Source organism: Macrotis lagotis, chromosome 4 (assembly GCF_037893015.1).
Source record: "Macrotis lagotis isolate mMagLag1 chromosome 4, bilby.v1.9.chrom.fasta, whole genome shotgun sequence".
NCBI classification, from domain to species: domain Eukaryota; kingdom Metazoa; phylum Chordata; class Mammalia; order Peramelemorphia; family Peramelidae; genus Macrotis; species Macrotis lagotis.
In genome coordinates, this window is record NC_133661.1 from 122174927 (window position 1) to 122190502 (window position 15576).

Sequence of the window (15576 nt, forward strand, 5' to 3'; positions counted from 1 at the left end):
TAAAATCATCTGAACCCTTGATTTTATCCATGTAGGAACCTCCTGGTGAGCTTATCAGTGAATGCTGATAAGCCATTGTCTCCCTAGTACATGGAGAAGTTAAACGACTTTCCTAGGGTATACTACCTATATGTATCACAGGTGGAACTCTATATCACATCTTCTTCTAGCTGGTATATCATAGTATTGTTAAGTAAGAAAAGATCTGTAGATTAATTACTGCATATTTGTTCTATGGTCAAAGACTATAAAAATGAACTAAAAAAAATCAGGTCCAAAATTACAAAAGTGAGGAATGGCATTCTAAAGAGTATACTCTCGAAATTTTAGGATAAAAGTTAATTTTTAAAATCACTACTGACCATTATTTTTATTTTTAAAAGTAAGATAAAAACATTCGATATGCTTCATTGATTGAACAGGATAGTACTTTTGGAAAATCTTCTGAAAAATCCTGTTGTGGCAGCCTGCTGACCAAGCATTGGTATGACCATGAGATGGAACAAGTTAATTTCCATTTATATTTTACTTGCTTCCTATGGTACTAAAAGGTGCAAATTGAAACCAGAATTAGACAATAATGAATATTTAAGAACATTATGATTGTTTAGCAGAAAAAGTACATTGAAGATCAGAAATCTTTTCTGATCTCCCTGGAAGGGTGAGTACCTCCCTATATTGCCCAGAGGGGGCCTTTCTGTTGAATATATTGGATATAGCAGAAGGAAATAAAAAATATGCTTATCCTTAACATCTGCTTATTTCCCTGCCCCCATAAGGGAAGAGCTAGAAAAATCAGGAAATATTGCCCCTTACTTCCCCAAATGGGAAGGGGAATTAATCAACTCCTATAGAAATTCAGCCAAACTGATAGCCTCTTGGAGGCTTGGAGAGTGTAACATTTTAGTCTTATAATAAAGCACTTTTATTCTTCATCTTTCCCAGTGTTAACATAAAAGATTAGGAAAATCAATCATTTTTAACCTTTAAAAGGGTCTGAGAAATAATGTAATAGGCAAGAAGTTGTTGGGAGTTGTGAAGGTGTAGATGCTAATCCTTTTTTCCCCTTCTGAGGCTAGAAGCTTTCATATACCTGGTATTTCCTTTCTGATCTTTTCTTCCCTCCTTTTTTTTCTTTCCCCCAACAAAAATGGAGGAAAAACTAAATGAATAGTAATATATTTATGAATCATCTTGAAACCCATTCTTCATTCCAACTTCCTGTCCTTTCTTCAAACTTGAATTTTACCAGAGTAGTCTCCATTGTTGAAAGTAGGTAGTCCCTTTCCCTCCCCATTCCCTTTGGATGTTAATCAGTGATAATTCTAATGAATAGGTGACCATATTGATCAAACTCATTTGGTAATTTTTTTTTCATTTTTAAGAAACAATCAGAAGACAAAGTAATTAGAATTGGCAGCCCTTCACTCTTGCTTTTTATCCCTTTCTTGGTCTAGGCAGCCTGAGACATATACTGCACTGAAGAAATTAGGTTCTCTATTCCACCTACTCAGTTCTTCCAAGTACAGCACCAAAATCCTTCTGTGGATAGAAGATAGGAAAACAAGTGCCAAGTCATACTGTGGTCATAATAATAAGAACTTACCAGAAGGAAGTTTAAAAGGAAGGCAGTATCAGTCCTACTGTGCTTGAGACAAACAAAAAAGTGGATGAACTTTTCCAAAATATTGTGATTTTTGAAACATTTTCGCATGAGTTAATTAAGATGCAATTCTAGCACACTAGTAGAACTGCTAGTGCTTCCCTTCTACAATCAATTTATACATAATTAGATTATATTTACTTGCATTTATTCTCTTCACATTTGTTCTATGTATGCTCATATATGTTGTTACTGTCTCTCTTGTTAGAATATAAGCTCTTTATGGATAGGGATTGTTTCATTTATTGTTTCTGTATTTCCAGAGCTGAGTGAAGAGTAGCATTTAATAAATCCTTTTTGGCTGATTGCTTTTGGATGGGTGCTGAGTGAGAAGTTATTTTGGTGGACCACCTTTAAGTTTGGCCAAAATAATAACACCAATCCACAATTACCCCCAAATCTTAAGTTTTATCAAGTGTTTTAAGTTCAATTCAGAGCTCATGTTCTATGCAAAGCTCTCTGCTGAATATTGGGACAAAGAAAGCTTCTGTGTCCTGGATGCTTTCCCTGTAACAATTCTGTGAAGCAGGTAGCATAAATTCCATTATCCCCATATTTTTTTAAGGTTAGGAAACTGAAACAGAGGTGATAAATGACAAGGGCTAGAGCTGGATCAGCTCAGGTCTTCTGACTTCAAGACTGCTTCTTTCTCTTCTACCACAATTGTCTTGGAATGCTTCTGATGTGAAAGAATCACCTCAGAAGTATAGAAATTGAATTTAAATTACAATCATAGTAGCTGCATAGCACTTTATAAGGCTCTATTTTAATAACATCTAGTGAGAGAACCTCATTTTGTAACTGAAGAAATATGGACTTAGAAGTCCATGGGCATGCCCATAATCTTGTTTTTTTTTTTGTGAGGGGGGGGAATTTGCAAGGTAATGGGGTTAAGTACTTGCCCAAGGTCAAGGTAATTATTAAATGTTAGAGGTCGGATTTGAATTCAGGTCCTCCTGACTCCAGGGCAGTGCTCTATCCACTGTGCCACCTAGCTCCTGCTCTGGTTCTTTTACAATAAGAAAGGGCAAACCTGAGCTGGAGTTTGAGCCTCCCCACTCAGGTGCACCATTGTGCTGACCCAGATAGTCTGATAAAGAACCCAGATTCCTTGTTTTACATGTTTTAGATATCTAGTGCCACATCTTGTCTCATGGCCAAACCTTTTGCAAAACAAAATAACTTTTTTGATGGGAATCAGTATTATTATCAGTTATAGAGTAGTACAGTTCCATTAAGAAATTTGCTTACCACTCTGACTACTATTTTATTTTATTTCTTTAGTTTTGAACCTCTCCTTTCTCTTTTCTGTGCCTTGTCTCTCTTCTCCCTTCTTCCCCCCCCCCATTTCTCTGAATTTTGAGCTTGAAAACTGTGTTCCCTTGTGCTTTCTAGGTCTGACTAGCCTATCCATTAATTGTCCTCACTTCATAATAACTTTCTAAATAAGCAAAAAATGTACCTCCTTGCACAAATTAATATTCATTCATTCATCTATTTTTTTTTTGCCAAACTTACTCTCCTCTCTGGAGATTTCATGGGGGCAGTAAAATAAGTTAAACCATGCTATGTTCTCTTGGCAAAGTTTATCTCTGTTGAATAAGGTGTTTCCAGTTTTATAAGTAGTGATATGTCAATATTTGATAACCATTGTATTTGGTATTTGTAAAGGTATATAGATAGAAAAACAGCTATTTATCCAGTAGTGTGGCACTTTCAACCATTCAGAACAGCCACAAATCCAAAGTAAAGCAAGGGGCAGGAAATGATGAAAATGATTAAGAATAAGGCAAAGATACAAAGATTACAAATAATGTAACTTAATTGATTGATTCATTGAACAAGGAAAAAAAGGGTTACTCTCATTGACTGGCAATTACTATAAAAGTTAACTCTGATAGGTGCCAACTGAGTTGTGTGTAGAGCAGGAAAAGGAAAGAAAAAGGGATGAGAAGGAAAAGAAGTAAAGCAAAATAGTAAGAAGGGGGAAGAGCAGTCTTCTTTGTTGGCCATCCTTCCAGGTTATCTCTTAGATTACTGTCTCAAGTCTCTGTCATGGGCCCTTGTTTCTCTTTCTCTACTCTTCCACTTATTGATTCCATTGGCTTCCATGGGTTCAATTATTGCTATAAAGATTATTCTCAGATCTTTATATCTAGTCCTAATCTTTGTCCTAATCTACAGTCATACATCACCAGCTTCCAGTCTTCCTATACCTATCCCCCTCTCTTGCGTCCTAAAGTACATCTGTTCCTGAGATAGCTGCCTCCATCTCCTCTCTCTGTACCTTTGCAAGAGCTGTCTCCCTTTCCTTCAATGTTCTTCCACCTTACTTTCATTTCTTAGTTTCTCTGGTTTTCTTCAAGATTCAGCTTAAATCCACCCTCTTTCAAGAGTCCTGGGCCAAGTCTAAATCTTCTAATGTATTTATTCCAAAATTACCTCCCATCTAGTCTTTGCATGTTGTCTCCCTATCAAGTTGCTTTCCTTGAAGGCAGAAATTGTCTTTTCTTTTTTGCTTCCCCAGTGATTTGCACAGTCACTTGTACTTAGTGAACCTTAATAAATGCCTGTTGTATGACTAATTTATGAATGAATTATATAGTTTATAAGATAATTTTCCTTTTCTTGGGACAGGTCTGGGGGAGTGATTTAGAGGCTTTATTGGAATAAAGGCCTGTGGAGATGTTTATAAAAATGGAATGTTTTGGTATGGTATAGCATATTTTGGCTAAAAGAGATCTTTTTGTCTACAGGGAACCCTCTTAGAAGAAGTGCTTTGAATACTACATTTTGGCTTGGTCTCATTTACTTCAGGAAAGTCTAAAATTACAGTTCTGGTGATTCTGATGAATGGACAAAACCTTTTTTAAATCCTTGATAATATATGTAAGGAGTTATATTTTATTAATTCATTCATTCATTTATTTATTTAGGTTTTTGCAAGGCAAACAGGGTTAAATGACTTGCCCAAGGCCACACAGCTAGGTAATTATTAAGTGTCTGAGGCCGGATTTGAACTCAGGTACTCCTGACTCCAAGGCTGGTGCTCTATCCACTGTGCCACCTAGCCACCCCAAGAGTTATATTTTAAATGAAAGTTGTTATTATTAGTGGTTGTAATAGTAGCAGTGATAGTACCTGTGACTCCCTAGAAAAGGCTTCATGGGCAGGAGAGTGGGCCAGTAGCAGGCTAAGTCATCCATGGGGCATTTTGATTTAGTGGAACAAACACTGGTTCTAGAATCAGAGGACTTGGGTCCTGATCGTATTTTGAACAAATGTATGATCCAAGTTCATATTTTGCTTTTGACACTATCTTCTTGACCATGGGCAAATCACTTAACTTCATTGGGTCTCATTTTCCTTATCTGCAAAATGGAGAATTATAAGGGTGTGAAGTTGAAATAACTTCTCAGGTACATTTTAACTTTAGGATTATAATCCTATGATTGAAATTTGGAGTGAATGAATAGAAGATAATGATTTTATTCAGAGGAAATAAGTTGAATCTGTTTAAGGTACCAAAATTATATTAGGAAGGAAAGTTAATTCTAGGTATTTGCCAGATAAATTCACAGCTATAAATAATTTGAAAACTCAAGAGGATCATAGTTTAGATTAATGTTTTTTAGAAGTTGTAATAATTATAAATACTATTTAATCAGGAAGGTGTTTGTAATTCTGAAAAAAAAATTGATTGAGGTTCACACTTGGCCAAGTCAGATTATTCTTCCTCTTTCCAAATTTCATGACCTTCTCTTGGTCCTTATGACCTTACCAAAGCTTTGACACTGCTGAACATCTCTCTGTTCCTGGATATTTTCAACCATCTTGGTATCTGTGATATTGTTATCTTTTCTTTTCCTCATACCAGTCTGACAGCTCCTCTATTTTAGTAAAAGGATTAGGGAGAATGGGCAGTCAAAGGTGACATCAAAGTTTTAAACCTGTATAATTGGAAAGGTGGTGGTACTTTCAATAAAAACTGAAAAAAGTTGTGAAGAGAAATAGATTTACAGAGAAAGATCACAGGATAATAGATAAGGATTTGAAAGAGACCTTCATGTCCTCTGATCTACTCCCCCATTTTATAGTTTGGTAAATAGAGACTTAGGGAGTCTAAGTTATATGTCTAATATCATGCAGATCGTAATTGTCAGAGGTAGGATTTGAACCCAGATACTTTGACTTCAGAGATGAGTTATTTTCCACATATTTGGTTTGAGATGCAAAAGATATGTCTTTCCTTCCAAACATGCTCCATTTTTTAACTTTCTTATTTTTTTTTGATGGTGCAGTCACTATTCTCCATTTCATCCTGATTTATAGGTTCTTCAAGTCTTCTGTCTCTCTCATTCCACATCTAATCAGTTGCCTATATTTGTCCATTATAACTACAACGTCTTTTGCATCCATTTTCTCCCCCCCCCCCCCCCCGACAAGGTGGCTGCTTCCTTAGTTGAGGCTCTCATCACTTCTTGCCTGGACTAATATAATAGTCTTCCTGCTTCTTGTCTCTCCACTTTCTAATCCATCCTTCACAGGGCTGCCAAAAGCAATCTTTCTCAGGCATACATCTAACCATGTGACTCTTCTGTTCAAAGACCTTCAGTGCTCCTTTTTATCTCTAGAAGAAAATGCAAATGATTCTGTTTAGAATTTAAGGCCTTCTCCAATTCCACTCAAACCATCATTCTAATCTTATTTTATATTATTCCTTTTGAGCTATGTTCTAGCTCAAGTAGTTTACTAGCTGAGCCCCAAACCCTGTTATCTACCTCCAGCCTCTTTCCATTCTCATGTATGTCCCTCACTCATGGAATCCCCACCTTCCTCATTTTTTTCCTCTCACTTTTTTTCCCTAGGCTCACTTCATCCATGACCTCCCTTTCCCCCCCAGTTGTTTGTGCTCCGCTTTTTACCAACTACATATTTTTCTGTGTAGATATTATGCACACACCTCCCATCAGTTTGTGTCTAGTGGGATTTGTCTTTGTATCTTTGTACACAGCAGGTTCTTAACAGACAAATTGTTTGAATTGAAAGAAGAAAGGCAAAGAACCAACCTTTTAGGTTTAAGATAAGCATTATGTAGAATTTCTTGTAAACATTCAGTATTCCAATGGAACTGTACATATTTTTCCTTTAATAACATGGCATTATTAATAACATTCATTATTTTTTCATCTGCTAACTCTTTTACATTTGTTTCTTTTCTTTTTAAATAGGGGGTCTGGACCTCATCTTCATGCCAGGTCTTGGATTTGACAAACAGGGCAACCGCCTGGGAAGAGGGAAGGGTTACTATGACACCTACCTGAAGCAGTGCTTGGAACACCAAGAAAGAAAGCCTTATACAATTGCTTTGGCTTTCAAAGAACAGATCTGTGATGTGGTGCCAGTCGGAGAAAACGATATGAAAATAGATGAAGTGCTCTATGAAGACAAATAAACTTTGTGGCTCTCAGTGACAACCTGTGCATTGCTCTGGATTTTATACTTGACTGAAGTCAAATACATTTCTTTTCCCTTCTCCAAAAATAATTTTCAACTCTACCCTTCTATTATTTAGAACTGGATTGACTTTGGTATAATTAGAAAGAATTTAATATGAAATATTAGTTGAAAATCTTTAGCAATGTAAATAATAGAATATTATTTTAAAGTGAACATTTCATTTAGTTATTTTCCTTCATAATTTCCTGGTGTTAAAATGACAATTTTATATATCCTTTGAAATATAAATTATGAATGAGATTCTGTGGTCCAACTTGAAGAGAATTTAAACTCATTAAAACAAGGATTGTATTATATTCTAACTTGTCCTTTAAAGGCTCTGCTTTAATTCCCAGGACACAGGAAGATTTGATAAATATAATTGCTTTGCTGATGTTTGTTTCTGGTTCAGACTTTAGAGAGAGCAAATAGAATTCAGCATGATTTTATTAATCCTTTTTTTATTCACCCAACCTGAAATTTTGGGTTAAACACTTCAGAACTTTTGTGTGCTGAAAGTGATGAAGGATGCAACAGAAATTGCTCTTTGGTTTTATGTTTTAATACTGTAATTCACCATGATTATTCCCTAATCACCTCATTATACAAAAGCTATGCTACCTTTTAGTGTCTGTAGATTCTAATGCCAAATTCTGGTGTTATATGAATTATAAACTTAGTTCCATTTATTTGTATTTTTTGACTTGGAAATAAAATTTGCCTTATATTTGAAAGTTGGCTGATGATATTTCACCTGGGGAACAATATCTTTTTCAGTTGTACTAATTCTTAAAAGTGGCATTATTTGAATAATTTGTTCATTTTGACTTAGAGGATTATATGTGATTTGAGACTTTATGCAGAAAGAACACAGACTTGCTACAAAGAAAGAAAAGTAAGCTAAAAAGGATGAGGAAAAGAAGGTAGAAGTAACAATACTATGAACAAGGTATGGGGGAGGAGAACTTCCATAAGGATAAATATTATGTTGGTATAACACTCAACATTATTTGATATTTTTTTAATTATTTAGACTCTACAAACATTCTTATTAAATAAACTATAATTATAAAGTTTCAATACTAATGCTTTTTTAATAATTAAAACATTGTCAGATAATTTTTTGTTATAAATTGAATCTGGATTTTTCATTGTTGCCTTAATCTTGGGTGTTCTTTTGGCATATGAATGGAGGGTTTTTTAAAAATATGAAACCATGGATCTATTATGTATAGATTACATTAAAAAAGAATATAATAAATCAAATGTGTTCATTTCAAAGCTATGTTGGTGTGTCTGTCTCCATCTGAAATTCTTTCTCTTCTCTTTTGTATATTTAATGATGCAGTGATCATTTTTTCTTCATTTTCTTTTTATCGTCTATATCACTAGTTTTTCCTATATTCTCTCAAATTAAAAACAAAACAAAACAACCATTTCTTTTATTCCTCATAATAATGAAACAAAAAAAAATCCATACTCCAGCACTTAACACAGTGAATGGCATATGGTAGATATTTTTTCTTTCTTTCTTTCTTTTTTTTTTTTTTTTAGTTTTTGCAAGGCAATGGGGTTAAGTGACTTGCCCAAGGCCACACAGCTAGGTAATTATTAAGTGTCTGAGGCTGAATTTGAACTCAAGTACCCCTGACTCCAGGACCGGTGCTCTATCCACTTCACCACCTAGCCTCCCCTACAAGGTAGATACTTAATAAATGTTTATTGACTGACTGACTGATCTTTGTTATATTGGAAAATATGTATTGTTGTCTGCCCTTTGACCCCCTCACATAGTGAGTAATGCGATGCATTGATATTCTGGTATAGTGATTAGTCATTGTATAAATTGAATTCTTAAATCTTTTAGATTTGATTTTTTAAAAAAATGTTATTGAATAATTGTTTTCATACTTATACTTACTTCAGTCTGCATCAATTAATATATTTTCAGGTTTCTATGAATCAATTCTTAATTTTTTCCCTATGATCTTATTTCATTAAATTTATACACCATAATTTATTCATTCATTCCCTAGTTGATGGCTATCCCCTTAATTTCCCATACAACAAAAAGTGCTGCTATAAATATTTTTTGTAAATATGAGATATTTCTATCTTTGATCTCTTTGAACTTTATATGTCTAGAAAGGGAATTACTAGATAAAAGGAACGTACAATTTGGTGACTTTTTTGAAGTAGAGTTCCAAGTTGCTTTCTAAAACAGCTGGACCTAAAGCAGCTATGTGGTGCAATGGGTAGAGCAGCTGCCCAGGAGTCAGGAGGACCTGAGTTCAAATTTTCCCTCACATACTTAATAATTGCCTAGTTGTGTGATCTTGGGCAAGTCACTTAACCCTATTGCCTGAAATAAAAAGAAATCATTTAAAATAGCTGGATCAATTCACAGGTTTACCAACAGAGCATTAGTATGCCTTTCCCAGTCCCTCCAACAATTGTTATTTTTTATTTTTGGTCTTGCCAATCTAATATGTTTGAATTAGAATCTTATGGTCATTTTAATTTGTATTGTTTGGAGAATTTTTTTTTTACATGGCTGTTGATAACTTGGATTTGAGAACTTCCTCTTCTTATACCTTAACAATTTTTTATTGGGAAATAATTCGGTAACCTTAATTTTGAAAAGTCAGTATAATTTATCAGTGTTTTTCTTTATATAAACCAACCCCCCCAAATGTTGTAGATGCGCATAGTTTTTCTTCTATTATAATCCATTTAATAGTTGCTTTCTTTAATGTAATAGGTGTTACTAATTAAACCTCTTTGAGTATTTATCTTTTTATTTGCATAGATGAATTGGGGCTCATCTTTGTGGTGCAAATATCAATGGACTTAGACTTTCAATGAACTGGAGTCAGAAGTTTGGGGTCTAAATCTAAACTCTGGTAGAACTTACGGAATGAATCATTACAGTTATAGTTAATGTACAACTAGAAAAGGAAATGGTAATTATTAAGAAGCTAGCATGATATCATCAAGAACAGGTCATAACAGACTAGTTTTATTTTCTTTTTTTTGGACAGAATTTAGAAATTGACAGGGAAGGTTGTCAATAGATTATATATATTTTAGCAAAGCATTTGATAACAATAATGATACCTAGCATTTATTTTATGTTTTAAGGTTTATGATCCAAACCTATTGATAGCCAATAAAAGGCTGAGGCAAGATATGAATTCAAATTTTTCTGTTTCTGAAGCAGTCTATCCACTATACCATAGGTATCAAACTTGCTGGCTGGAGGTGTGACCTGAATCAGCTTAAAATGTAGTTGGCAGATGCTTACCAAAATAAGCAATGTGGCAATATTAGCATCCATCCTATCTATTTCTTGGGATTGTTAGGAGACTCAAATGAAATAATAGATGAGAAAATAATGAGAAAACTCTTGGGTTTACTTGGAAGAGTAATAGTATTTTGTTACCACTTTCATGTGGTGAAACCTTATCTCCCTGGACTTCACTTTCTTTATAAAATAAGGCATTGAAGTAGACAATCTCCCAGGTTTAACTCTATAATTCAATTTTGAAGCACTCAGTACTTTTTGTACTTATATATAATACATTAAATAACTGGTTAAAGCTTAGATTCACTAAACTGCATACATCCTGTGCATCTCCCTGGATAGGTATAGTGATACACATTATACACACACAATTGGTAGTCTATAAACAATGCTTGAATACTTGAATGAAGTAGGTGAGAAAGATGATTTAACTCCTATTATTATCAAATCTCATATGGTTTCCCCGTGGAAGGAGCACTGGATTTAGAACCAAAAGATCTAGGTTCAAAATCTTTCCTTGTCACTTCTGTGACTGTGGGTAAGTCACTTTACTTTAACTTCAGTTACCTTATCTGTAAAATGAATACAGATAAGGATAGAGAGGACTAAATGATCTTTATAGTTTTTCAACTTATGGTCCTGTGATCTTATGAACAACATTGTTCATCATATTGATGCTTTATTTTATAAGATGAATTAGGTATCAAAATAACAAGGTGGGGCAAGGTAGCTGCCAAAATTTAAAAGGATTTTCATGAAACTGTGGATTCTCCCTCATTCAACTGGTGTAACAAACAGTAGTAGTGGTACAGAACTCTAGTTACTCTAAGCTATACCTAATTATAACTCCTGCTGGGAATAAGTGGTATTTTTTCAATGTTGAAATGAAAAGATATACAATGTACTGTATAAGCAGAGTGAATACATCAAAGGAAAATATTGTCTCCAGTTTTGCTGTCTATGGAAGATCGATAATAAATCAACCTTTATAATCTGTAGTAGACAGTTTCATTTGCTTTTTAATGTTATACTGATCTTTTGGAAATGCAGGAATTTCACATAAAGCAAGTTGCTTGATGAACTTTAATCTTATCCATAATTGGATAATAAAACAGTATGTACAGTAATTAAAAGTATTGTGATAAAAGATACAATCTGCAGTTTCATCTATAGCTATTTCTAAAAATTAAGTTCAACTTAGGTCATGTGCTTGTGAACTTAAAAAAGAAGTAATAATACTTATGAAATGAATTTCAGTATCCGTGATGTCCCTGGGATCCAGACAGATTTTAAAGTCTATGCCTAAATATATCTACTAACAAGAATAAAACATCTTACTTTTGAAGATGTTAACTTTTTTTGCTAGGCTACTAGAGAAATAGTCTATTTCTGTCTTTTTCACACAAACATTTCTGCACATTTTGCTCAAATACCCCAGTGGAACCTAGAGAGAATGTGAAATTGACAGTCCATTCTCTATTTTTTGGCCTCTCTAGTAATGCTTATCATTGTTGTAGCCAATCTTCGCAGATCCCTATCCTACTCTGCTCTACTTTGTTCATCCCAGCCCTGTGACTCCAGTTTTCCTCCTCTCTCAGGGCCCCAAGTGCCAATATGGGTCTTCTAAATCTTACCCCTTCAGGTTTAACTCTGCAGATATCCCATGACTATGGTAAATTGCTATGCTAGCTTTTTGGTTTGTCAATCTGGACTAAACAAATATGACCATTTTTCTGTGGCTTTTCCATGTCACATTTCTTTGGTCCCAGATCCATATCTGCCTTGGCTTCCTTCCAAATTCCTCCCCAAGATACAGGCCAACCTGCCTAAAGTGGCTGAAGTTGTCATTCTATCCTCCAAATCCCCTATCCACATGTATATAGGTGCCAGCAAACAGCTTCCTATTCCATAACACTAGCAAGAGGCCAGTAGTTTTTAATTTCTGATTAGAATATCTGCCCCAGGACTTGGACCCTTTACAGAAAAGAGTAATTAAAATTCAAGTAGCACTAGAATGTGAAACAAATGTTTGGAAGAGATAATAGATGGCACAGCCAGACATTTATATGATCATATCAAATACAATTAAATTACCCAATTGTATTGCAATGTATGGATAAAGCATGCCCTGGTTTATTTATCTAAACTAAACCATTGAATAATAAGATTGAGGACGTCGTGGAACTAGTCCACATTAGTGTGGAAGTAATCCAAAGCTACCTTTTTATTGATGAGGAAAGTGAAGACCATAGAGAAGATCAAATAGCTAATTTGTGATAGAGATGGATTTGGAGCCTAGGTCTCCTGAGTCTCTAGAATTTTTTTTCTCATTGCAAATATCATCTCTTTCTTAATTTGACATTGTTAAGACAAGAGAAGTAGACAAGTCCACTTCACTCTGCTCTGCAGGGCAATTAGCCAATGTTGGGCAATATAATGTAGCACCCACAGCTTTCTGTAATGTCCTCTTGTCAATGGATCTGCTCTCTGACATTTGTTTCATTCATTACCTTTGTCATGTTATCCCTGGGTTCCCATGTCTTACTCAATTATGTTTTCAGAGAACACCTCAATTCCCTCTCCCTCTATACTCCAGTCCTCTATTGACTTCCCAATTATAACTTAGTGATTTTGATGACTCCCCAAGGAATGGGGGGAATATTGGGAAACTGTTGACAGTAAAGTGGCTAAGTAGAGGGAGACAGGAGAAAATACCACTAGCCTCTTCTCCTGTGGGAATCTTTTTAAGCAGAGGAGAGCCATAAGAATAACTTTTAGTCAAGAGTAACTTGAATGTATTGTCAGTGACAATACCTTCTGAGCCTGCTGGTGACAACAGTAATGATAATAATAATAATAATAATAATAGTAATGATAACTAATAATTACATAGCATCTACTATGGGTCAGGGACTGTGATGATAACTTTACATATATTATCACATTTCAATCAGTCAATCAGTAATTATTTATTAAATATCTACTATAAACCAGATTTGTGCTACCTACTGTGCTTGGGATTTACAAAGAAGCAAAATACAGTTCCTGACCTCAAGGAGCTTACAATCTAATGGAGGAAAGCAAACTATATACAAGATAGATAGGAAATAATTAATAGAAGGAATTAGAATTAAGAGGGATTAAGGAAGGCTTCCTGGAGAAAATGAGATTTTATTTGGGACTTGAAGAGGTTGGCATATCAGTAGTCAAAGTATAGGAAGGGGAGCATTCAAGGTATGGGGAATAGTTGAAGAGATGGAATGTCTTGTTCATTGAACAACCAAGATGCTGGTAACACTGCAACACAGTATAGGTTTTGGGGCATGAGGAGATTTGAAAGGTGGAACTGGGGCTACGTTATGTAGGGCTTTGAAAACTCAATAGAGCATTTTATAAGAAGGTACCAGAATTTATTGTGCAGGGCAGGTAAGGGTAAGGTAATATAATTGGACCTACTTTAGGAAAATCACTTTAGTGACTGGATGGAGGATGAACTGGAATGCAGAAAGACTTGAGGCAGGCAGATCTATCAACAGGTTATTGCAATAGTTTAGGTATGAGGTGAGGAAGGGAGAGTATTTGGGAGATGTTGCAAAGGTAAAATCAGATTGGATTTGAGGGGGTGAGAAATAACAAGGAATTCAGAATGACTCCTAGATTGTAAAACTGAGAGACTGGGAATATGGTGGTGTTCTCTACAGTAATGAGGAATTAGGAGGTTGGGTTAGGGGGGAAATAGGGTATGGGATTAGGGGAAAAATAGTTCTGTTTTGGATATATGGTTTAAGATGTTTACTGGACACTCATTTTGAGATGTCTGCAAAAGAGGTAGATTGAGATTGAGACAGGATAAATAGATTTGAGAATCATTAGCATAATGATGGTAATTAAATACATGGTTGCTAAGGCCCAGGATAGAACTCTAAGGTCACCTGTGATTAATAGAGGGCATGATCTGAATGAGAATCCAGTAAAGGAGAAATAGCCATATAAATAGGAGAAAAACCATGAGAGGGTAATATCCTGAAAGCTAACAAGAAGAGAGTATCAAGACTTAGAGTGATTAATAGTGTCACAGGCTACCGAGAGGTCAAGGAGAATGAAGACTGTGGAAAGGTCACTGAAAAAATCCTTCAAGGAAGGAACTCATCCTCAATTTACAATTGAACCGAGGCAGAAAGAGGTTAAATGACTTTTCCAGGATCACCTAATTAGATTTTAACTCAGATCTTTCTTACTTCAGGCCCCTGCATCACCTAGTTTCCTCAAAGATATACTGGACTAATTCTGTTTTAGCTTTGGTTTTCCTTATGAAGAAATTGCCTGTCCTTAACCAAATTGCTTAGGCTTCCTGTGCTTCATATTTATCATCTATAAAATGGGAGATAAGATTAGGTGATCTCAAAAGTCTAGGTATTACAGATCAAAATTAAAATGCTGTATGATTGCATTTAACTTCATGGGTTGGGGGAAATCTGACAACACTAGTCACATGAATGATGAATACTTCCTAGACTGTTTCTATAGAAATTGAAATGGCTATTTGTGGCCATTATATACACCAAAACAATGCTGCTTTTCCTCTTACAAAAACTCAGATAATCATAGAGAAGTTTCTTTCTTTGCCTGAATTGCCTGAATAATTGTCTATTTTTTCCTGTATCTTTTTTTTTTTTTTTACAAAGCCCAAATTTAGGCCTATGTGGATAATTTGGGCAGTCTTAAATTTCCCTCTTAGATAGCAAGACCCCAGCCTATTATGGAAGAAATGATAAACTTCTCTGGGTCATTGATGCCTTTCCTACTATTAGTGGGAATTATGATCTTTTTTTCTCCCCCTAGCTCTTCCATATCTTTAACTGAGCTCTTGTGGGGGTAGGGTGGTGTTTGCCTGTGGGTCTGTGATAGCCAGAAGGGGAAAGTCCATGGCTGCAAAGTCTCAGTTCATGAAGCAAGAGGTAGGTCAGATGATAAAAGGGGGACATTGCCAGAATTGTGAACAAAATACAAAGCAAATAGGAGCCAAAGGTAGATGTGATCCAGTAATGTCGGCTTAAACACAAACGTCACACCCAATTTGTCAGGCTAAATGTAGTATGCTTACCTATAT

General features: G+C 35.1%; 1 protein-coding gene across 4 annotated transcripts in view; it reads left to right on the plus strand.

Annotated features, from left to right (window-relative positions):
• Positions 1-8432, plus strand: part of MTHFS (methenyltetrahydrofolate synthetase) — a 108546-nt gene extending 100114 nt beyond the window's left edge. For 2 of the 4 annotated variants that reach the window (XM_074234023.1, XM_074234025.1), the window contains exon 3: positions 6895-8431. In XM_074234023.1, coding sequence (XP_074090124.1) covers positions 6895-7118 — 224 coding nt within the window. In that variant the 3' untranslated portion in view covers positions 7119-8431. Of the gene's footprint in view, positions 1-6894 lie in introns of all 4 variants that reach the window. The other 2 variants (XM_074234022.1, XM_074234024.1) reach the window with 2 other exon arrangements.
• The last annotated feature ends 7144 nt before the right edge of the window (positions 8433-15576 follow it).